This window comes from Microcaecilia unicolor, chromosome 1 (genome assembly GCF_901765095.1).
Source record: "Microcaecilia unicolor chromosome 1, aMicUni1.1, whole genome shotgun sequence".
Classification (NCBI taxonomy): Eukaryota; Metazoa; Chordata; class Amphibia; order Gymnophiona; family Siphonopidae; genus Microcaecilia; species Microcaecilia unicolor.
Genome location: NC_044031.1, coordinates 498430512 through 498455869, shown reverse-complemented (window position 1 = coordinate 498455869; position 25358 = coordinate 498430512). Strand labels below are relative to the sequence as shown.

The window sequence follows — 25358 nt, the reverse complement described above, 5'->3', positions numbered from 1 at the left end:
TGATTGACCAAAAGACAACAAGAGGGTGGTGGTAACTGAAATCTGCTTGGAAGAAAGGAAGGTGAGGTGAGCAGTGGAGTGCCTCAGGCGTCAGTGCTGGGGCAGATTCTGTTTAATATATTTGTGAGAGACTTTGCTGAAGGGTTAGAAGGAAAAGTTTGTCTTTTTGAGGATGACACAAAGACAGCCAATAAAATGGATACCCTGAGGGGAGTAGAAACCACGAGAAGGGATCTCCAAATGTTTGAAGAATAGGCAAGGGTCTGGCAGTTAATGCAGAGTGTTGTAGTTGGGGTGCAGAAATCCAAAAGAGATGTACCGGATAGGATGCGGCAGATTGGTAAATTTTGCTCAGAAGAGGGATCTTGGGGTGAAGGTGTCAGAGGATTTCACCGACCCAACATAAAAATACATGGACACCTGCGACACAATGCAACCAAAGAATGTAAAGGACATTACCTGACTCTCCCCCCCCTAAGTTCCCCCAACTATACCTACCTTACATGTACCTTATCTACCACATCACCTTGTATTCATTCGTACCATGTATTTGTTCAGACCGGAATCAGCTAACGCCGTAACGGCAATATGTAAGCCACATTGAGCCTGCAAAAAGGTGGGAAAATGTGGGATACAAATGCAATAAATAAATAAATAAATATTTCATATCTCCCCTCAGCTGTCTTTTCTCCAAGCTGAAGAACCCAAGCCATTTCAGCCTTTCCTCATTTTTGTTGCCCTTCTCTGTACCTTTTCTAATTCCACTATATCTTTTTTGAGATGCTGTGAACGGAACGGCACACAATATTTAAGGTGCAGTCGCACCATGGAGTGATACAAAGGCATTACAACATCCTTGTTTTTATTTTCCATTCCTTTCCTAATACCTAACATTCTATTTGCTTTCTGTGCTGCCGTAAAAGTAATGGAAGCCATGCTGAAGGAAAGGATAGTGAATTTCCTGGAAGTCAATAAGTTGCAAGATCCGAGACAACATGGTTTCACCAAAGGGAAATCGTGCCAAACGAATCTCATTGAATTCTTTGACTGGATGACAGGAGAATTAAATCAAGGACGTGCTATGGACGTAATCTACTTAGATTTCAGCAAGGCTTTTGACACGGTTCCCCACAGGAGGCTCTTGAATAAACTAGAAGGGCTGAAGATAGGACCCGAAGTGGTGAACTGGATTAGGAACTGGTTGACGGGCAGACGCCAGAGGGTGGTGGTAAATGGAGTTCACTCGGAGGGAAAGGTGAGTAGTGGAGTGCCTCAGGGATCGGTGCTGGGGCCCATTCTATTCAATATATTTGTGAGTGACATTGCGAAGGGTTACAAGGTAAAGTTTGCCTTTTTGCGGATGACACCAAGATTTGCAACAGAGTGGACACCCCGGAGGGAGTGGAAAACATGAAAAAAGATCTGAATAAGCTGGAAGAATGGTCTAACATTTGGCAATTAAAATTCAATGCGAAGAAATGCAAAGTGATGCACTTAGGGAGTAGAAATCCAAGGGAGGCGTATGTGTTAGGTGGGGAGACCCTGATAGACACGGACGGGGAGAGGGATCTTGGGGTGATAGTATCTGAGGACCTGAAGGCGATGAAACAGTGCGACAAGGCGGTGGCCATAGCGAGAAGGTTGCTAGGCTGTATAGAGAGAGGTGTGACCAGCAGAAGAAAGGAGGTTTTAATGCCCCTGTATAAGACGTTGGTGAGGCCTCACCTGGAGTATTGTGTTCAGTTTTGGAGGCCGTACCTTGCGAAGGATGTTAAAAAAATGGAAGCGGTGCAAAGAAAAGCTACGAGAATGGTATGGGAGTTGCGTTCCAAGACGTATGAAGAGAGACTTGCTGACCTGAACATGTATACTCTGGAGGAAAGGAGAAATAGGGGTGATATGATACAGACGTTCAAATATTTGAAAGGTATTAATCCGCAAACGAATCTTTTCCGGAGATGGGAAGGCGGTAGAACGAGAGGACATGAAATGAGATTGAAGGGGGGCAGACTCAGGAAAGATGTCAGGAAGTATTTCTTCACAGAGAGGGTGGTGAACGCTTGGAATGCCCTCCCGCGGGAGGTGGTGGAGATGAAAACGGTAACGGAATTCAAACATGCGTGGGATAGGCATAAAGGAATCCTGTGCAGAAGGAATGGATCCACAGAAGCTTAGCTGAAATTGGGTGGCAGGGTGAAGAGGGGTTGGTGGTTGAGAGGCTAGGATAGGCGAGGGCAGACTTATACGGGGTCTGTGCCGGAGCCGGTGATGGGAGGCGGGAAATACTGCTGGACAGACTTATATGGTCTGTGCCCTGAAAAAGACAGGTACAAATCAAGGTAAGGTATACACATATGAGTTTATCGTGGGCAGACTAGATGGATCGTGCTGGTCTTTTTCTGCCGTCATCTACTATGTTACTATGTATCAACAACAATGAATCCTAGATCCTTTTCCTGGTCTGTGACTCCTAACGTGGAACCTTGCATCACGTAGCTATAGTTCAGGTTCCTCTTTTCCACATGCATCACTTTGCACTTGCTCACATTAAACGTCATCTGCCATTTAGATGCCCAGTCTCCCAGTCTCGTAAGATCGTCTTGCAATTTTTCACAATCCTCTTGCGATTTAACATCTTTGAATAACTTTATGTTGTCAGCAAATTTAATTACCTCACTAGACCATTTATAAATATGTTAAAAAGCAGCGACCCAACATAGACCCCTGCGGAACCCCACTATCTATCCTTCATTTGAGAATACTGACCATTTAACACTACTCTCTGTTTTCTATCCTTTAACCAGTTTTCAATCTGCAATAGAACACTACCTCTTATCCCATGACTTTCCAATTTCCTCTGAAGTCTTTCATAAGGTAGTTTGTCAAACGCCTTTTGAAAATCCAGATACACAATTTTGATCGGCTCACCTTTACCTACATGTTTGTTCACCCTTGCAAAGAAATGTAGGGGATTGGTGAGGCAAAATTTCCCTTCACTAAATCCATGTTGGCTTTGTCTCATTAATCCATGCTTTTGAATATGCTCTGTAATTTTGTTCTTTATAATAGTCTCTACCAATTAACCCGGCACCGACGTCAGCCTCACCATAAGTAAATAAGTATTGCCACACTGGGACAGACCAAAGGTCCATCAAGCCCAGCATCCTGTTTCCAACAGTGGCCAATCCAGGTCACAAATACCTAGCAATATCCCAAAAACGTTCAATACATTTTATGCAGCTTATCCCAGAAATAAGCAGTGAATGTTCCCCAAGTCAATTTAATAATGGTCTATGGACTTTTCCTTTAGAACATTTTCTGGCAACGAATTCCAGAGTTTAATTACACGTTGAGTGAAGAAACATTTTCTCCAATTTTTATTAAATTTACTACTTTGTAACTTCATCGCAAGCCTAGTCCTAGTATTTTTGGAAAGAATAAACAAACGATTCATGTCTACAAGTTCTACTCCACTCATTATTTTATAGACTTCAATCATATCCCCCCCCTCAGCCGTCTTTTCTCCAAGCTGAAGAGCCCTAGAAATTTCACCCTTTCCTCATAGGGAAGTCTTCCCATCCTCTCTATCATTTTTGTCACCCTTCTCTGTACCTTTTTGAATTCCACTATATCTTTTTTGAGATGCGGCGACCAGAATTGAACACAACATTCGAGGTGCGGCTGCACCATGGTGCGATACAAAGGCATTTTAATGTCCTCATTTTTGTTTTCCGTTCCTTTCCTAATAATACCTAACATTCTATTTGCTTTCTTAGCCGCCACTGCACACTGAGCAGACGGTTTCAACGTATCATCAATGACGCCGCCTAGATCCCTTTCTTGGTCGGTGACTCCTAACGTGGAACCATGCATTACATAGCTATAATTTGGGTTCCTCTTTCCCATGCATCACTTTGCACTTGCTCAAATTAAACATCATCTGCCATTTAGACGCCCAGTCTCCTAGTCTCGTAAGGTCCTCTTGTAATTTTTCACAATCCTTTTACAATTTAACAACTTTGAATAACTCTGGAACCCTTTTTAACAATCAGCGTTACACTGGCCACCTTCCAATCTCCTGGTACCATAAATTACATATTACTAACAATAGTTCCACAAGTTCATTTTTCAATTCTATCAATACTCTGGGATGTATACCATCCGGTAATGGTGATTTGCTACTCTTCAATTTGTAAAGTTGCCCCATTAAATCTTCCAGGTTTACAGAGATTTGATTCAGTTTCTCTGACTCATCGGCACTGAATACCATTTCTGGCACTGGTATCTCTCCCACATCTTCCTTGGTGAAGACCGAAGCAAATAACTCATTTAATCTCTCTGCTATGGCCTTGTCTTCTCTGAGTGCCCCTTTTACCCCCTTGGTCATCTAGCGGTCCAACCAATTATTTTGCCGACTTCTTGCTTTTAATATACCTAAAAGGTTTTTACTATGCGTTTTTGCCTCCAACGCAATCTTCTTTTCAAAGTCCATCTTTGCCTTATCAGCACTTTACATTTGATTTGCCATTCTTTTATATAGTTTCCTATTATTTCCAGTTGGATCCTTCTTCCATGTTCTGAAGAATTTTCTTTTAGCTCTAATAGCTTCCTTCACCTCATTTTTAACCTTGTCGGCTGTCCTTTTTTAATAGACAGAATATATTTGGCCTGGGCTTCCAGGATGGTATTTTTGAACAGCATCCACGCCAGATGTAAAATTTTGACCTTTGCAGCTGTAGAACTAGGATAGTCAGAGTACACAGATAAAACCTTCTCTGAGTCCCGAGGAACATTCTCCAAATCCTGCAAAATGGAAAAGTTTTCGTTTATTAGGAACTGCTCCTCAAAAGCAACCTAAGGGAGAGGAGGAGAAGCAAACTGAGCTGACTTAAAAAGGCCTGATATAATAAAAGAACAAATTCAGGGCAGAGACTTCTACCCCTGCAAAACTAACATCCCAGGACACGGTAGTGGGGGCAAGGAACCTGTTGAAAAAAATGGCCATTGACACCTCATGGAGTGCAGGAGCACTTGGCGTTCAGCCTGCCAAAACCGCCATCGGAGTGGGGCCAGATTGAACTCCCGAAGATGGAGTACTGGCAGCCAAAGTAGGCAAAAACGGCATGTTCACAGAAGTAAAGCAAAGCATGCAGGAACCAGTAGCCAAGAGCTTATCCCTGCAGTGCGCACAAGACTTAATAGGCTCAGACATATACTCGCAGAAAACAGCCAGTCTTGTGCCCTCCAAGGCACTAAAGCTCCACAATCTTCCCACAGCACAAGCACTCTCAAAAAGAACCGTAATGGCTGCTTTTGTTTTAAAGATAGCGACAGGAGAAAAAGAGAAGGGAAGACTAAGAGGTAGAAAGCGGCAACGGGGAGAAGGGAGTGACTTAGACCACTAGGTTTACACCCGAGGCACAGAATATTCTCAATCCAAAACTCAACTGAACCTGCAAGCAGGACAGAAGGCCACACAGAAGTCACCAAAGCGCACAGGAGCTGCTATCCTGCCTGCTGGAGATACAGAATAGTGGCTTGGTTGTTAAGCGCAGGAATTTATGAGGCACAACTCAGAGTTCTCTATCTTCACCTGCTGGCAGATGGTCACAACCCATTTGTCTGGACTGCTCCTTAGGACGTAATGGAAAGGGGGATTATAATTATGGTGAGCAATTCAGCACATTTGTATTTGTACAACTGGGGAGAGAGAAACGAGGAGGCTGGGCAAAATGGGAGGTCTCGTCAATATTTTGTACCTGATGATCCTAAAAAGGGTTTCTTGGCTATAATTTTAAGAAAAATTCATGAATAGTGGCGAGACATTAGGTGGGTGGGGAGGGGCCTGAACTGTGCTATAAGGTCAATGGATAGCATAAGAAGAGACTGAGGGCAAAAGAAGGGGAAAAAGAGATGTTATGATATAACCCAGGGAGCAGGGAATATATATATAGTCTACTCAGTGAAATATAGTCCAATCTACAATATGAATTGCATGTTTAGGCTTAGGGAATATGTGGCAAGGTGGGAGAAAATGCAGATCCAGGATTATGGTAATTGGGAGTAGGAGCAATTGCATGTGCAAATTGGAGGGTGAAAACCTTATGTACATACCATACTGAAACAAAAAAATGATGTTGAGTATATCGCAAGGATGAATGATATGGGGGAAAATAGGATTATGGATAGTGCTGGAAGCTGAAAGTCTACATGAATGCTAATACAAATCTCAGCAAAGGCAAATGGGAAAGGGAGAGTATAGACAGTATTTATTAGAGAAAACTGAAGATCTTCAAACCTGTCATGAGCACAACCACTTAATAGGGACATGCTGGCCGTTGATGAAACAGATGCATCAGATTTGATGGAAACATTAGCTGTGGAGGGTTAAAAAGGACTACACACAGCTGGGGAACAGGGCAGGGAGATTGCTGATTTTTCAATTAAGGAAGCAAAGAATACAAGATGGGTGGAGAATTTGGAAGGATTTGCCCTCCTTCTTCCGCCATCAAAGCAAGAAGCAGCAGTGGACTTTAAGAAATATTATGCAAAATCGTGCCAAATCTGAACTAGGGTGCTCAAGAGAGAAAATTAGAAGTTACATGGAAGGGCAGAAATCGCTAGTATTGCCACAGGAGGCAATAAATCTGGGAAGATATACAAGTAAAGATGAGGTAGAAATGATTATCCCCCCTTCTATTGATGCTGTGGTAGTCTTACCAAAACCAGGAAAGGATGAAAACAGATGCATTCTACTACTAATAATTTTTAGAGTGCTACTAGACGTACACAGCACTGTACACTAAACATGTAGGAGAAGTCCATGCTCGACAGAGCTTACCATCTAATCAAGACAGATTAACAAGGGATAAGGGAATTACTCAAGGTGGGAACGATAAAACAGACATGGGTACCGAACAAATGAATAGAGTTAAAAGCAGCCTCAAAAAAGATGGGCTTTTAGCCTAGATTTGACGTACTGACTCAGGAATTCTATTCCATGCATATGGTGTAGCAAGATAAAGGAACAGATTCTGGAGTTGGCAGTGAAAGCTACAGTTAAGAGATTTACCTGATATAATTCTCCTTGCTATTTCATTAAACAGCCTCAGAACAAAGTAGCTGCACATCTTTAGCAATAATCCTTGCGGGGATCACAGTTTCACCCAGATGGCTTCATCAGGGGAAAAGAATAAAAAAATGTTGCTTTCTGTAATCAATTTTATCCATCGATGTTCAGGTCTCGGTAAACTCCTTCATGATTAGCTGATTAGGTATCACTCTACTTAAACATTTGAGTCAAGGGGTCAGATTTGAACATTGAAACACAAAAACACGTAGCTATAGTATCTCTACCATAGGCATTCCCTCTGGGAATAGAAACATCCACATTTTACTCAATTCATAGCAAGAGATGCTGTTACCATGGTTCAATATTTCATGGAGGGATTTGATTTACAATTTGTTATTTACAAAATATAACATATATAGTTACTGAAAACTACTACAACTAATAGAATCCAGACTGCATTAAGAATTTAACTAATTACATCCACAAACAAAATATAGATAGGCATCACACGTCATGAAAAACAGAAGCAATATGCGACTGCCTCTGGGAAAAATGACTAAAAGTCACCAGAAACAGCTTCTTCAGAGGTACTTAAACCACTCAGTTCATTTTTATTACACAAGGGGTTAGAAAATCAGATTATTTTTATTTATTGGGATTTATTAAACGCCTTTATGAAGACATTTACTAAGGCGGTATACATTTTAAAATTAGATAAACTAGACACGGAATTCGTCGACTCAATTATGATTTGGACCATGACATGAAAAATCGACCACTCTCAATGTTTTGATCTGTGATTTTAGTCATGTTTTTCCAGAGAGGGCCATTTTCATATTCCCAATGCAAAGAACTACACTATAGTTCCTCAAAAGCACAGTTGTTCAATCTTACCTTTAATCCAATGATATTCTGGCCATTAATTTCACAGATGTTGTGGTCAGTGAGAAGTCCATTTCTAGCAGCAGAACTGTCTTTAACAATTGACGTTATCTTTCCATTTTTGAAAATGAAGCCAACGTGTCCTGTACTATCTTTATGGAGGGTGATGGTACGCTCAAAAGGTCTGTAGGTAATACATAAGTTTAAAACAAATATTTATACGTACCCAATGAAATTGCTCTTAAATTGCCCTTCTCATGAAATGTAACAAGCATTTTATCTGTGTAAACTGGCAGAAATTGCCCCCTCACATTTTTATTTATAGAATTTTACAAACATCTTGAATAGAAGTACATAAAGGAAGAAAAATAAAAAGAGTTAAAATAAATAATACCAATAGCAGAAATCAAAATTTCCTAACTCAGATCTGCAATATAATGAGAGGCAAGACTAGATCAGAAAGGTTAGGGGACTTGTACATGAATTACAATACTACAACAGTAGACAGTAAGCCATATATTATTAAGATTAATACGCACTCCTATATCATCCTGTCAATGAAACTAGTGCCAAAACTTACTGCACAGCAATAAAAAATTTTCCCTCCGTATCTGCAAGGATCTACAGAGGTAAGAAAAAAATCCAATTTTGTCCAAGAAAAAGCTGATATCTGATGAAAAAGATTCAAATGATCTCTATCAGAGGGGAATACAAAAGTCACAAGAAGTGTCACTCTTCTCAACTCTTCCCCATCTGAATTTTCCAATAGTTAGTCTAGATATATCTAACCTATCTGCAGAGACCTCAGCTGGTGTTGAGCTTCTCCTGCATTGCCCTCCAATGGGCAAATAAAGTGATGCCAATAACCTGTATAAGATATTCTCCGAGGACAGCAGGCAAGTACTTTCACATGTGGGTGATATCATCTGAAAGAGCCCAGTGTGGATTTTGTCTAGCACATTAGCTTAAGAAAGTTCTAGCAGCATCCCATCACACATGCGCAGGTGTCTTCCCGCCCAACGTGTGCGCGCAGGTCCCTCGGTCAGATGATATAGCTAAAGATAACTCCTCTTAGGGGAGGTGGAAGGGTAAGTGAGAATACTCTGCCTGCTGTCTTCAGAAAACACCTACTATAGGTGACTAACATCGCTTTCCCAAAGGAAAAGCAGGCCAGTTACACTCTCATATGTGGGAAGCCCTAGCTACACCAGCTCACCTAAAGATGACAATACTAGGACAACAGGGACTCGAAGTCAAGGCCTTTGAAGTCAATTAACCTGAAATTATATACAAACTGGTTGTGAAGATGTAGCCTGGAACAGAACAAAACTGGGCATAAGAGGGTGGAGTTGGATTCTAGCCACCAATCAAATTTGGCAGGACTGTGTCACTGAACCGGCTGTCACTTCGGGTATTCTGCTCAAGGCAGTAATGGACATAAATGTGTGGACCAAAGACTGTCGCAGCATCTCTTCAATGAAGGCTGATCTCAAGTGGGCTATCAAAGTAGCCATGCCATGATCCCAAACATTCATCCCAGCCTGGGCGTAAGCAAAGGAGATGCAATCTGCCAGCCAACTGGTAAATGTGCATTTGCTGATGGCTACTTACATATTAGTTTTTATCATATTGTATATTTTGATTGTTATGACTGTGAATTATTAATGTATTAGTACATAGATATTCATGGAAAATGGGGAGTTTATTATAATAAGACTTCCACACTTCCAACTGTTTCAATATATACAATGAAGTGAAGCAAATCAATTTCCTCATATCAGGTCTATCCCTTAAACGATAGTACATTGTAAAATATTCACATATTTTTCATATTCTGTCTAAAAAAAAATACAATTCAAATTATAATATAGGAGTTTCATTGATCTACACATTTTATACTTTTCAATATGAAAGAACAAATTATAGAACAACAATCAAAGTAAGAATAGAAAACCAAAAGACACAGCAAGCCAAAATTAGCTCTTTTCCAAAAAGCATCTTAAAGCCCATAAGTTAAACAGAGCCCACCTTTGCCCAATTCCTGGATGAAGAATCAAGTTGTTTCTGTAATATGAAGTAAATCTGAAGCAAATGTTGAAATATGCCAAACAGAGCTGACAAGAATACTGGGATAAAATGAACCAAAAAGTACAAAATGGAGAAAGGTGTTTCAATATCCTTAGGGCAATGCTTCTCAATCCAGACTTTGAGGCACACCCCTAGACCCATCAGGCTTTCAGGATATCCCCAATGAATATGCATGCTCTGCTACGAGATCACTTCCTTCTAATTCAGGCACTATGCTCTATTAATTATCAATAACGTGACTGCATTTAAATTTTTCACAAAGATCAATTTATTAATCTTTTTTATATACACTTCAATATACCTTTTACTCTATTGTTCCTGTATCTCTATTCACATACCTCATTTACTCAGACTCATACTCCATTTTCACTCTTACACATAATCTGCGTTCAAGGTAAGTACATGATACCCGGAATACACAAAAAATACAAAGAGAAAACCTCCTATGAACACTTAACTTGTGGGTTGTATGTCAATCCTTTAAGTCTCAAGCTTTCCAATAGACGTACTGAGATATAATTCTCTGATGATATCCTAAAGGTTAAATCCTCAAGAGCCCGAAATCTTCAAATTCTCCAAATGTAACAAAATGATAATCTCTCTAGTCATCCTTACGGTTATCAAAAATTCATATTCCTAAGTCCATGATTCTTCCTTGAACAACAACGTTGATCTCCACTTATTTTCTTTAATGGTAGATCAAAAGGTAACCAGCATCCATGTGTCAATGTCCGTCAAACCCAACGCTTGCAATGCGTTTCACCTACTGGCCTCATCAGGGGTTTAACTGAAATAAAATAGATACATGGTCCTACTACAGAGCTCATTCATCCTCAAAACATCCTATATAATAAAAAGCACCTCCAACATTCTGAAGCTGACTCTGTGGCACTGTAGGGTTCGTAAGTCTGTAGTTCAGCGTTTCATTGGCTCTCACTGTCCCCGCCCTCACGTCGAGGAAACAGAACGCTGCATAGTTGCCAAGCAAACAAACGCGACATCACAGGAACGAAGAACCAATCAGACAGAACAGAACTTGGAGGAGGGAAGTGGAGTGGATTGAATCTCTAACAATCAATCATATACAGGGAGGTACGAACATCAGTGGAGGCAAGTGCACAGAACGGAAGGGAAGACAAACATTTAATCACTTTGTCACTCACACACACACACACACACACACACACACACACTCAATCATTCTGTGTATCTCTCTCTTACACTGTCTGTAAAACACACTGTCACTCTCAGTCTCTCACATGGGCAACTGTATGTTGCATTCTCATGAGTAAGGAGCTCTTCTGATGTGATTGTTAAACTGATTGAAGAGCCTGAACAAAGAAAACTTTTACCACATTGTAACACAGTTTACACAAAAAATATTGTATATAAAGGAATCTTACACATGTAAACAACAATTATATTCAGAATACAACCGTGGAAACATTAATGGCAGGAACTCATTACACTGCTAGCGCCCGTTTCATTGCGTTAAGAAACCAGCCTTTTTTACTAGTTTATATGTAAGTATACTAGAATACTTAAAACACATACCTTAAACCTATTAACCAGCTGCAAACACAGATCGACCCTACAGGTGTCCCGGGAAAAAATGACGCCAATGCTAGAAACGCTAGCACCTGTGTTCTACAAATATAACTGAGGGGACCTGCTGTAGCCAATCAGTGTCATGAGTTCATAATTCCGCCCAATCCACTTCCTTATTGAGACCCATAGGATATACCGTATCCCATTCTAATATTTTCCTCTGCTCCATATTCATCATTTTCTGCAATATATACCCCTCATTCGATCTATCAATTTGCATAAGAACCACAAAACAGAGGGTAGAAATAGCATGTTTTTCAGACAACCAATGATCCACTATTGGTGCCTCTTAGACAGCAAAATCTTAGTGGAATCTTTTCTGGAATCCAACAAGACACGGGAGACACCCTCAGGCAATCCCAGGGGTTTGAGTTCTACGCCCTCAACATACAAGCCATAAGAGCCAGAGACTGGAGGTTGGGATGCAGAAGGGAACAATCATTCTGCGTGATGAGGGTCGAAAAACAGTCCTATCTCCATGGATCTTCAGAGGACAACTCCAGAAGAGGAGGGAACCAGATCTGCCACAGCCAATAAGGAGCAATCAAACCAATGGTTCACTAGTCTTGCCCGAGTTTCAGTGAAGTCTTCTCTATGAGAGGTATAGGAGGATATGCATACAGGAGTACCTGTCCCCAGTGCAAGAAAAAGGCATCTGATGCTAGTCTGCCGTGTGACCAGGACCTGGAGAAGAACCGAGGGATTTTGTTGTTCAGGTGAGTGGCAGAAAGATCCAGCAAGGGAGTGCCTCACTCTCAGAGGATCTTACGAGAAATACCCATATTGAGAGACCACTCATACGGTTGCAAAATCCTGCTCAGTCTGTCCGCAAAGGCAGTTTTTGCCCAGCAGGTAAGTGGCACAGATGTCCATACCGTGAAGCAGAGCCCACTGCCACTTGCCAATTGGAAGCTAAAATCCACTGGAATATTCTGAAGTGGAGAGGTGCCACAGGAGTGACATGCACTGCTGAGGCCATGTATGTAGTGGAAGTGAATTTTAAAGATTGTTTTTCAACTCTGCCTTGACCAAAAAGTGCTCTTGGGGTCTGTATTTTTGATTAGAAGTAATTCTGTTTAAAAATGATTGTTTAACTTTGTGCGAAAATAAGTTGGAATGTAGAAGATAAGACACAGCTCTAATTAATTTGGTATGTGAAGGGAGAAGTGGAGCCTGTTTTGAGTTCAGACTGGCCACCTGGATTGAGAAACATGTAACCACATTCCCACAGTATGGCTTGTTTAACAAAACAGAGAAAATCTCAAGCATTCTGTAATTTTTCTTAGCTCTGAACACGAGTTCTAAGCCTAATAAAAAAGGGGAGCCTTTTACAGTGAAGCTAGAAGCTCATCTATGCGTGGACGCGTTTCATAGAACCAGACTCCTGGTCAAACTCCGGCTTTGCTGAAAAAGGGTGAGAGAAGCCCCTTTTTCAGCGAAGCCAGAGTTTGATCAGGAGCTATGTAAAATGCCTGGTTGTATTATTGTGTATTATTAGAACCTCTAATGAAAGTCTCATTTACCTAATACGAATCCAAAAGAATCCACAGAAATTACTGAGTAGTCTGTGTCAGTGAAGCAGGCTGATGACGAGGGTAGGATTCGTAGAAGTAATGACATTTTTTAAGAGGAATGCAGAGGAGAGTTGAATTCCAAGACTGCAATGAGGTACTATATGTTGTTATAGCCACTGAGTGATCAAAATGGGACGAATAGGATTCCGGTTTAAAGGAATCAGAGCCTTTGGCTGTGGTTTGTTGCAGGCAAAAAATTAAAATAGAAAGAGAGAAGGAACAGTATTGCTCATTGGGAAATCAGTTAAAGCAGAGATAAACAGCATACAAAAAGTACAGAATTGGAATAACAGGTATGACTTACACAGTTAAAATGAAATGCTTACATTACGTTTAGACTCATTTGGAGTCATTAATTGCACATTTAATAAGATACAAGGACCGTCTCAGGTAGGTAAACTTTTAGGCATTGGAATTTGTTAATTACTCAGCTTCTGCAAGCTACACATATCGGGGGGAAAAAATATGACCTTGAGTGGAGGGAAAAAGAGAAACAGTCTTTTGAGCAGACAACCCAGATTGTTTCAGATTTGTGGCCAGTGCAACTAGAAGTAGAATTAACTGTCTCAGTGAATGAAAATTATGTTAATTAGAGCTTTTGGCAAAAACAAAAGAATCAAGTAACACTAGGGTTTTAGAGCCGTGTCAGAAGTAGGGAAAAAATATATATATACTTATTTTGAGAAACAGCTGTTAGCATGTTATCGGGTTTTAGCAGATAAGGATAGGACATTAGAATGAAGTGGGGAAGGAGGAAGTAATTAATACGCAATTAAATGTTTATGTGGTTTTGAAAACAGAGAATTTGGGATTATGTCATGTATATATATTGACTCACAGTCTGTGGCAAATAGATTAGCCACTTAGCTACCTACTTGGTACAAAAATAATTGGAAAATATGCCAAGGATTTGTGGGGCAGAGAATTGTGGCAAGATATTTGGAATTATGCAAAATACTAATGTTTTTTATATAGATGCACATTGCAAGGGTGATACTCTAGTACACCTGTAGAGCGCAGTGCCTGATGACTAAAGTAAAATCATACCCCTCGAGGTGGAAACTGTGGAAGAGCCAGGTAATTGCTCAGGTTTGGCGAAATGAGCGCACCAAAAATGTGAACATCTGGGAAGAAAGGCCACTTACAGGTGGGCAACAGATCGTGGTATTAGCTTAATTATACATGTTATTAAAACTGTTATTGTTAAATGTCTGGTCTGTTAATACCAGATTAGGCGATCTGTTCCCCACATGTCTAAGGGGCAATTAAAAAGGAGAAATTACCTGGACAAATTTGGTAGATGGATTATATAGGACCTTTACCTAATTTGCAAGGATGTCAATATGTGGACACAGCAGTAGATGCTAATTCTATTAAAACTTTAGAATTGATAATGGTTCCCATTTTAAAGGCTAATTAGTATAACAATACGCCTTAAGTCATAATATAACCCTGTCCTGATCCTCCGATCTGGGCAAGAAGAATGGACTTATGTCCCAGCAAATAAGTGTTATCTTAGAGAATAACTGATCTGTTTATATGCTTTATTCATAGATCCTTGTAAGAATCAGTATAATTATCCCTCTTATGGTGTCTTTGGGTATGGCTATTACCCCCGGTGGACATTTATGACTCACTGCCGAGAGTCAGGGCAAGTTGATCGGGAGATGGAAGAATCATAGTGAAATCTGACAACAAGATAATTACACATGTTCAGCTCACTAGATGTGTCCTGTAGCAACTATAAAATATGGCTTGCACAAGTCAGAGAGACAATACAGCAATGTTGACCCAAAAATGCAGGCATTGTTGATATTTACACCACCAATGTGTTATTAGCACATGTTTATAATCTTCTTGTGTGAACACTATACCTACGAAGACCTGTGTAAATACTGTAATACCCTTAATTGCCTTAACTGTAGAGTAAAATTAGCTTGGTATGATACACTGTTACAAGTACAAGTGTAGAGATAATAAATGTTATTGATGCTAAAACTTTAGCCTAAGCAAAATGTATTAGAGCTGACATTAATATGATTTTTTTTATTATACTCAGATAGTTAACTATAGTTTATAAGTAGACATTAATATAGCATATTTTACTACTTGCATGTTATATTTATTTGCCCTTATACAAAGGAAAAAGGCTCAAGATGACTAACTCTGAACACTTGTGGAGGTTAATTTCACCACTGGATTCCTTCCACAACTTGATTAATAATTTCTAATACTGCCTTGTACACCGACCTCTTGTTCTGGGCAAATTGTGTAGTTTAATGTAACTAAGCAGTGTGTATTATTTGTAATACTGAATTTTAGTTAATTATTGGTGGGCAGCATTATAACCATTTGCCCTTGGACTATACGTCCTACTAATTTTAGTATGTTCGTTGAAACTAGTGTTCAGCATATTACCCATTTGTATAATTTGTCTTGTTTCTTTTTTTTTTGTTGTTGTTGTTTTACCTGATATATAGAGTAATAACTTAAGTATGGACTGTCGTTTAGACAGAGTTGAAAATCAAGGACCGAATGTAGAGGAAGTGAATTTTAAAGATTGCTTTTCAACTCTGCCATGACCAACAAGTGCACTCGGGGGGTCTGTATTTTTGATTAGAAGTAATTCTGTTTAAAAATGATTGTTTTAACTTTGTGTGAAAATAAGTTGGGATTTAGAAGACAAGACACAGCTCTAATTAATTTGATATGTGAAGGGAGAGGTGGAGCCAGTTTCGAGTTCAGACTGGCCACCTGGACTGAGAAACATGTAACCCCATTCCCACAGTATGGTTTAACAAAACAGAGAAATTCTCAAGCATTCAGTAATTTTCCTTAGCTCTGAACATGAGTTCTAAGCCTAATAAAAAAGGGGGGCCTTTTACAGTGAAGCTGGAAGCTCATCTATGGTGGACGCATTGCACAGAACCAGACTCCTGGTCAAACTCTGGCTTCGTCAAAAAGGGGCTTCTCTCAGCTGATGTAAAAAGCCCGGATGTAGAGATTAAGGACCAGTGATGGACGTATGTATATTATAGTGTATTATTGCTTCTTTTCCTGGTCTAGAAACTCCTAGCATTGCTTGGATGTAGGGACCAGTGATGTAATGATGGTTTATAAAACGGTATTATTGTTTCTTTTCAGTTATATAGCTAATCATTGTGTATATAGCTTAATCACTGTATATATCTTATCATTGTGTATTATTAGAACCTCTAATAAAAGTCTCATTTACCTAATACGAATCCAAAAGAATTACTGAGTAGTCTGTGTCAGTGAAGCAGGCTGTAAAACCAGGGCAGAACAATGTGGCACACCAATCTCAACATTTGCCGAGCTGAAACCTTCTGGCTGCTGTGGACCTGCAAGGCAAGTGTTACTAAAGTATCCACTCTCACCTAAGGAAGAAAGGCCAGAGCCTACACTATCGAGCAGAGCTACTATATATTCCAACTGGCAAAGCAAACTGGATGTAGGTGGGACTTGGGGTAGTTGATGACAAACCCCACTAGCTCCAGCACCTGAATAGTTAGGAGCATGAACTCAGTTGCTCCTTCCTGAAGTGTGCCTGGGGAGGGAAACACATACAACCCCAGTCTGTGAAGATACACTGTGACTACCGCCAGACACTTGGTGAAAACTCTGGAGGCAGATACCAGACAAATGGCAGAAAACAATACTGGTAGTGGCGTTTCCTCACTCTGATGTACTTACTGTGACATGGAAATTATCTAAATGTGGGTGTAAACACCCTTTATGACAAGAGCACAGCCAATCATTTTCTTGAATTAGAGGAACAGTAGTACCCAGGGAAATCCTCCTGAACTTTTCCCTAGACCAGTAATTTGTTCAGTGCCCTTAGGATGGGCCAGAATCCCCCCATTTTTTTAATCACAAAAAAATACCTGGAATAGAATCCCTTTCCTTAGGATGGGCTGGAACCCCCCCCCCCCCCTCTCACTTTTTTTGCTCACATAAAAGTACCTGGAATAGAATCCCTTCCCACCTTTCCCTGGTGGTCAGAGTTCAACTGCTCAGGCCTGTAGAAGGGCAGAAATCTCATCTACACGTACTTTCTTGGGCTGACAGTTGATAAGATGCTCTCAGTGGGCAATTTGGTGGTCTCTGATGCCAATTCAGTGCATATTCAAAATGGACTATTTGAAGAACCCACTAGTCAGAGGTTACAAGGGGCCATCCGTGTCGGTAAAAAGTGAGCCTCTCTCCAACCAGCAAGCCGTCCAGGACAGATACTCTATTAAGCAGCTATGCTCTGTTGGAGCCAGTGAAAAGCCCGTGCCCTGCATCGACTGGGAAGCCAGCTGAGACTTCTGAAGATAAGGCTGGCGAAGCCTGGGACACGGGGCCTGATTTGGTTGAGCAGAAACAAGAGGCCACCTAGGCCTGCTGTAAAGTCTCCTTGCCAAAGACGACGCAGATGGAGGATGCCTAGAGCGTGTGAATGTTGTCTGTGTTTCATAATGAGGTCAGCAACCTCTTCCACTTTCTCTCCAAAACAAACTGTCCTCTTGGCACGGCACAGCCACTAATCTCTCTTGAACCACTAGTTCAAGGTCGGACACACATCGCCAAGAGCGTCTGCGTATCCCCACACCCAAGCCAGAGAGTCTGGATGCAAAATCAGGAGTATCATAGGCGCTCCTGGCCTGATAACGCCTACACTCCATCTGCTTGTTAGCCTAGTGGTTAGGGTGGTGGACTTTGGTCCTGGGGAACTGAGTTCGATTCCCGGCACAGGCAGCTCCTTGTGACTCTGGGCAAGTCACTTAACCCTCCACTGCCCGCCGCATTGAGCCTGTCATGAGTGGGAAAGCGCGGGGTACAAATGTAATAAAAAAAAATTTTTTTTTAAAAACCCAAAAACTGGTGAAGCTCTGCAGTCTGCGCCAAAGGGAGAAAGTCCACCAAACTCAGGGTACTGTTCATTAAAGACACAAGTAAAGGCTCGTGTACAGCTGGTAGGACTGGATGTGGGGGCAACAAACATCAAGGCCCAAAACGTTTTTCTTCCAAACGAATCCAAAGTTCTACCCTCTCGTCCAAGGGGTGCAGAGAGGCATGAGATTGAGAACTCTTGGCCTGTTTGAGAGCAGGTTTGACCACCACTGAGTGGTAAGGCAGCTTTGCGCTCTCAAATCCGGGAGCCTTCTGGATAAGATATTGCGTATCCACCTTCTTGTGACCAGCACTGTGAGGGGAGACTCCCAGTTCTTCAACAGTGCGTCCTTAAGAAAACGATGCAATGGCACAGTTACCACTTCCTTAGGAGGAGACTTACAGCCCAGGACAGACATTTCCACCCTAGGTTCCTCCTCATTCTCAAATGAAACAGCTGCAGCCATCTCCCTCTCAAAACTAGTGAAAAAGTGCCGCTGGTGGATATTTTCATCTCTTGAGAAGAATAGGGATCAGATGTTATACCATGTGACTCCTCCTCCGAGAAGTAATGTGAATCTTCATTTGACTCCCAAGAGCGGTCCCAATCAGACTTTCACATACTCCGAAGCAGCTGACTGTGTCTGCATCAAACTCAGCCTGGTCGAGAGAGGTTCACGCCCAAAGTACAGCCCTACTCTCAGACTCTGGTGAAGCTTCCTCCCCCGATGCCGAGAGGTACTGCATGATCAGACATTGATGTTGACACCCTGCAAGACACCAGCATCAAAGATGTGAGCCCCGGCACCGACAGTGCCTTAGAGAGGGCCTGGGGCTGTTCTGCTGGTAGTGCAAGTGCCCTCGATGCCTGAGCGGGAGGCCCCTGCAGTAACTGGGCCAGCTACTTTGCACCAGCTACTCTGGGACCACTCAAAGGTGGGCATCAGCAAAGGCATGGGAGTCAGAGAAGAGACAGCCTGAGAAGGCATCAGTGCCGAACCAGTGGTAGGGACCAGGCCGCTTAATGACTTGCGCACCAGCACCTCTCCAAGAACAGAGAGCACTCCACTTGGCACTGGCGCTTCTAGGGCATTGAAGACTCCATGTCCCAGTGCTTCCAGCACCGTGCATCAAGGAAAACCGGTACTTATGCTTCTTGGATTCCCTGATGCATAGAACTTCGATCCCATGGTGCCAATGAAGACGCCACCAAACCCATGCATGTCCTCAGTGCCGGGTCCAATGCTACCTGGTCCTGGGGCCTGCTACCAAAAACAAGTAGAGACTCCCTGGATGCCAGTGCACTCCCAGTAGATGCTGAAGTCTGAGCAGTAACGCGCATCGATGCCACCGGTGCCAAAGTCAATATTCCAGCCTTTGAGGAGCCAAAAAGTTACTCTCTGAGCCAGTTGCACCCTGAATTCTCACCTGCATTTTTAAAACAGAGTTAACGGGTGTTGCATCCGCTGGGAAACAGTGATCATAACATGATCAAATTTGAACTGATATCTGGAGTGAAGTCACTAAAGAAATCTACTGTAGCAGCATTCAATTTTTGAAAAGGTGACTGACAAAATGAGGAAAATAGTTTAAAAAAAAATTAAAATGTCATCTGCAAAGGTTAGGACTTTAAATCAGGCATGGATGTTGTTTAACAGTATTATCCATCATGGATGCCCAGACCAGATGTATTCCACATATTAACAAAAGGTGGAAAGAAAAAAACGAAAGCCAGTATGGTTAAAAGGCAAAGTGAAAGAGTCTATTAGAGCCAAAAAAAGCATCCTTCAAAGAATGGAAAGGATCCAAATGAAGAAAAGATGCAACATAAGCAGTGCCAAGCTAGATGCAAAGCACTGAAAGAAGGCTAAAAGAAAATATGAAGAAAAACTTGCTGAGACAAATCTCATAGTAACACCTTTTCAGGTACATCAGAAGCAGAAAGCCTGTGAGAGAATCAGTGGGACTGTTGGATCACAAAGGTGCAAAAGGGGCACTCAAGGAAAAAAATGTTCTTTGCTTTGGCCTTTACAGAAGATGTAAATCTACTTGTACCAGAAATGGTTTTCAAGGGCAAAGATGTAGAGGAACTGAAAAATCTCTATGAACCTGGACAACGTATTGCGCCAAATTGACAAATTAAAGAGTGATACACCTGGACTAGATGGCATACTCCCCAGGGTCCTGAAAGAACTCAAACATGAAATTGCTGATCTGCTGTTAGTGATCTGTAACCTGTCATTAAAATTGTCCATAGTGACTGAAGATCGGAGGGTGGCCAACGTAACGCCAATTTTTTTTTTTAAAAGGGTTCCAGGTGTGATCCGGGAAATTACAGACCAGGAAGCCTGAGGTCAGTGCTGGGGAAAATAGTGGAAACTATTATAGAGAATAAAATTACAGAACATGTACACCAACATGGTTTAATGGGACAGTGTCAGCATGGTTTCAGCCAGGAGAAGTCTTGCCTCAACAATTTGCTACATTTCTTTGAAGGTGTAAATAAAACACATGGATAAAGGTGAGCCAGTAAATGTAGTGTATCTGGATTTTCAGAAAGCTTTTGACAAAGTTCCTCATGAGAGACCCCTGAGGAAATTAAAAAGTCATGGGATAGAAGGCAATCTCCTTCTGTGGATTAGAATTTGTTATTGGACAGAAAACAGAGATAAGAGGGTGAACAGTGGAGTGCTGCAGGCGTCTGTACTGGGACCGGTGCTATTTAACATTTATAAATGATCTGGAAAAAGAAACGACAAGTGAGGTGATTACATCTGCAGAAGACCCAAAACTATTCAAAGTTGTCAAAACACACGTGGATTGTGAAAAACTGTAGACACACCTTAAGAAACTGGAAAGCTGGGAATCCAAATGGCTTATGAAATTTAATATGGCCCAATGCAAAGTGATGCATATTAGGATAAATAATCTGAATCAGTTACCCGATGCTAGGGTCCACCTTAGGAGTGAGCACTCAAGAAAAAGATCTAGGTGTCATTGTAGACAATACACAGAAATCTTCTGCTCAGTGTGTGTGGTGGCAGCCAGAAAAGCAAACAGAATCCTAGGAATTATTAGGAAAGGGATGCAAAATAAGACCAAGAATAATATAATGCCTCTTTACTGTCCATGGTGCAACCTCACCTTGCGTGCTACGTTCAATTCTGGTTGCAGTATCTCAAAAAAGAGATAAAGAGCAAAATTAGAAAAGGTTCAAAGAAGAGTGACCAAAATGATAAAGGGGATGAACTCCTTTCATATGAGGAAAGGCTAAAGAGGTTAGGGCTCTTCAGCTTGGAAAAGAGACAGCTGAGGGAGGATACGATTGAGGTCTATAAAATCCTGAGTAGTATAGAACAGGTAGAAGTAAATCAATTTTTCACAGTTTCAAAAAGTACAAAGACCAAGGGGACACGATAGAATTACAAAGAAATACCTTAAACACAAATAGGAGGAAATATTTTTTCACTTAAAGAATAGTTAAGCTCTGAACTTGCTGTTGGAGGATATGGTTAACAGCGGTTAGCATATTTAGGTTTAAAAAAAAGGTTTGGACAAGTTCCTGGAGAAAAGTCCATAGTCTTGTTATTTAGATGAACATGGGGGAAGCCACTTGGTAGCATGGAATGTTGCTACTAACTGGGTTTCTGCCAGGTACTTCTGCCCTGGATTGGCCACTGTTGGAAGCAGGATACTGGGCTAGATGAACCATTGATCTGACCCAGTATGGTTGTTCTTATGTGATCACAATCAATCTGGTCCAAGGCACCTGACGCAGGTCTGTGGAAGAAATCACTTATCTACATCAGGTGCACCTCTAGGGTCTTCTGTGGACATCGAAAAACAAATATCAGCCAAATTAAACTCTGCAATGTTGAACTCTCAAAAAATGAGGGTGTTCAAACTGAGGTTGGGGCTCTCAGCCTAAACCGGGTATCTGCACCTGAAAATAAAAGAAAAAAAACCTAAGCCGAAAACCCCCTAAAAAATACAAAGGGGTTGGAGAAAACGAGAGAAATCAGGACCAAAATAAAGAAAAATAAACCTGCACGGGAAGGCACTTGGCCAAAAAAAAAATAAATCAGCAGTGTGAGGACAGAACACGCAAATGTGTCCTCTCGGCTCTGTGGAAAAAACAAGACTGGAGGACCCATGCCTGCGTGTCAGGCAGAAAGGCACAGCACATGTGCAGTGAGATGCTGCTAGAAGCTTCTACTTAACTCGCTAGTCAGCATCTGCATCCAGATGTAAGAATAAGGCGGCCTGTGAGGACTTAACTGCCCCTGTCTACATAAAACAGCTTAACTATTCTGTCTAGAAAAATGGCCAAAAAAACCCCCCACCTGCTCTATTCCACTTGTTGGTAAACAATTATCCTAAATGATACATGCTTGCTACTGCTCCAAAAGGTGCTTCCTCCAAGGAGTATGAAGACTTATACAACCAAGACTTTGGTTTCTTATTCTTAAATTTATTTTCTCTATTAATTGTCATTTCATATGTTTAAATAGTAGAGTATGTTGAGTAGACCAGTAAAAACTGAAGTATTAAGTGCTTTCCTGTAAGCCAAGTTTAAAATCAGGTACAAAAATGATAAATATCACATTGTACCAGGACAGAGTATTTGCCCCACAGAGAACTACCGTAAAGATTCTAAGTATATATATGGCCTTTCCCTCCATCCAGCAGTCTCTTCAGTCCTTTCAGTTAGTTCTATAGCTAAAGTAGTGATGTAGTTCTCAATTAAGAAGGACAGTGTGACTGATTTCTCCTGCTGTCTATGGAAAACAGGTGTTGCTTCTATAACATAGCGCCTAAATTCACATGCCATTTGCATGCATAAACTTATAGAATACTAGTACTTACGCGTTTAAGTGTAGACGCTGAGCATTCCGCTAACACACATTTCTATAAATGATGGGTGCAACTCATTAAGCATATAAATGCAACAGATGTTCACAGGGAGGAGCATGGGCAAGACCAACATTTATACATGCAACTTATTGCTTACTAACTATTGCTAGGGGTCACAGCCACCATCCCATTTTGAATCCAAGCTGGCATAGGCAGCAGCAATTGCTTCCTGCCCTACTCTAGAACTCCAGAGAATCCTTCAGGTAGGCCTGGGGGGGGGGGGGGGGGGGGGGGGAAGGGAGCTTCTAACAGGTGGGCTTCGGGTCTGAATGCCCAATGCAGCTCGCTGCAGTCTTTAAAAACAATGTTGAATGATGGGGGCTGTATGTGTTAATGAATCATTTCAACTGCCGTTTACATTTGTGTACTGATCACACACATTAAATGGTGATCAAATCAACAGCATTAATGAAAACTATAGCTTAAACCAATTCAGCAGGGCAAAAATTTCTCTCCCATTACAGAACATTCAGTGCTTACCTGTCACGAATAACCATGGAAATTCTCTCTCCTGGAACTTGTTTGAGAATTTTGTGGGATTTATCAGAGCTCCACCCAGCACAATTTTCTCCATTAATCTGCAAAACTTGGTCTCCAAACTTTAACCCTACTAATGATGCAGGAGAGTTGGCCTGAACCAGCTGCACAAATACTCCCTAAATGAAATAAAAACAAACATTCATCCTAAAAGTGCCATAAACCACACAAAGCTATTAATACAGTAGAATACAATCATTAGTGCACATGAATATGCAACACAAGGGGGGGATGGGGGGGAGAGAGATATGGCTTGGTGATAAAGTTCTCCAGATGGACAGGCCCCAATTTGCAGAATTTAATTCATACAGAGATTCATCTTTTAACAGATTTACTAACTTTTAGTTAATGTGTGAAGAAATGGCATTATCCTATTATTCTTATGGGCTAATTTTATACAAAGGTTTTTCCATGTGTAAAAGCTGTTTTATATGCAGAAAAGGCTTTTTGTAAAACAATGGCTGCTGGACAGATTTGGATGGGCTGGAGTAGGACTTTAACAACTTCAGAAGTTTTAGAAAAAGGACAGTGCCTGGCAGACTTCTTTCAACACAAATCAGGAGATGGGCGTCCTCCTCTCAGGGTCGCCCAAATCGGCATAATCAAAAGCCGATTTTGGGCCCCCCCCCCCCAAATGCTTCCTGTCGTGGGGACGACCAAAGTTCCCAGGGGCGTGTTAGAGGTATAGCGAAGGCGGGACTGCGCTGTGCCTAACAGATGGGCATACTTAAGTGATAATGGAAAAAAGAAGGGCGTCCCTGACGAACACTTGGCCGACTTTACTTGGTCCTTTTTTTTTTGTTTTTTTTAACGACCAAGCCACAAAAATGTGCCCTAAATGACCAAATGACCACTGGAGGGAATCGGGGATGACCTCCCCTGACTCCCCCAGTGGTCACTAATCACCACCCACCCTGAAAAAAACAACTTTAAAAACTTTCTTTTTTTTTTTTTTTTTAAAGACGAGTATGGGTGAAGGACATCCTTCGCTATGCCTCCGTCCCTGTGACGGCAGTTGAGGACGTCCTTTGCTATTTATTTAGATTTTTCTCGCACCTTTTCAGTAGTAGCTCAAGGTGAGTTACAGCGAAAGCTACATACCTGTAGAAGGTATTCTCGAAGGATAGCAGGCTGATTGTTCTCACATGTGGGTGACGTCCAACGGCAGCACCAGGACCAGAGAATCTCCCTAGCAACAAATGTTTGCTAGCCTCGCGATTCCATGCACACTGCACACGCGCGACCGTCTTCTCGCTCGAGTGCGCTAGTCAGTCCAGTAAAAAGCAAGAAAGGGAAGACACAACTCCGAAGGGGAGGAGGGTGGGTTCATGATAACAATCAGCCTGCTGTCCTCGGAGAATACCTTCTACAGGTATGTAGCTTTCGCTTTCTCCAAGGACAAGCAGGCTGCTTGTTCTCACATGTGGGGTATCCCTAGCCCCCAGGCTCACTCAAAATAATAAACATGGTCAATTGGGCCTCGCAACGGCGAGGACATAACTGAGATTGACCTAACAACTAAACTAACTAACTGAGAGTGCAGCCTGGAACAGAATAAAAATGGGCCTAGGGGGTAGGAAGTGTATTCTAAACCCCAAACAGATTCTGCAGCACCGACTGCCCAAACCGACTGTCACGTCGGGTATCCTGCTGTAGGCAGTAATGAGATGTGAATGTGTGGACAGGTGACCACGTCGCAGCCTTGCAAATCTCTTCAATAGTGGCTGACTTCAAATGGGCCACTGAAGCAGCCATGGCTCTAACATTATGAGCCGTAACATGACCCT

At 41.6% G+C, this 25358-nt stretch overlaps 1 protein-coding gene across 3 annotated transcripts in view; it reads right to left on the bottom strand.

Moving 5' to 3' along the window:
- The window catches only part of SDCBP (syndecan binding protein), a 129069-nt gene that overhangs the window by 16780 nt on the left and 86931 nt on the right, over positions 1 to 25358 (bottom strand). For all 3 annotated transcript variants that reach the window (XM_030214767.1, XM_030214760.1, XM_030214752.1), the window contains exons 6-7: positions 23515 to 23690; positions 7967 to 8138 (exon numbers count right to left, since the gene is read on the bottom strand). In XM_030214767.1, coding sequence (XP_030070627.1) covers positions 7967 to 8138; positions 23515 to 23690 — 348 coding nt within the window. The remainder of the gene's footprint in view (positions 1 to 7966; positions 8139 to 23514; positions 23691 to 25358) is intronic.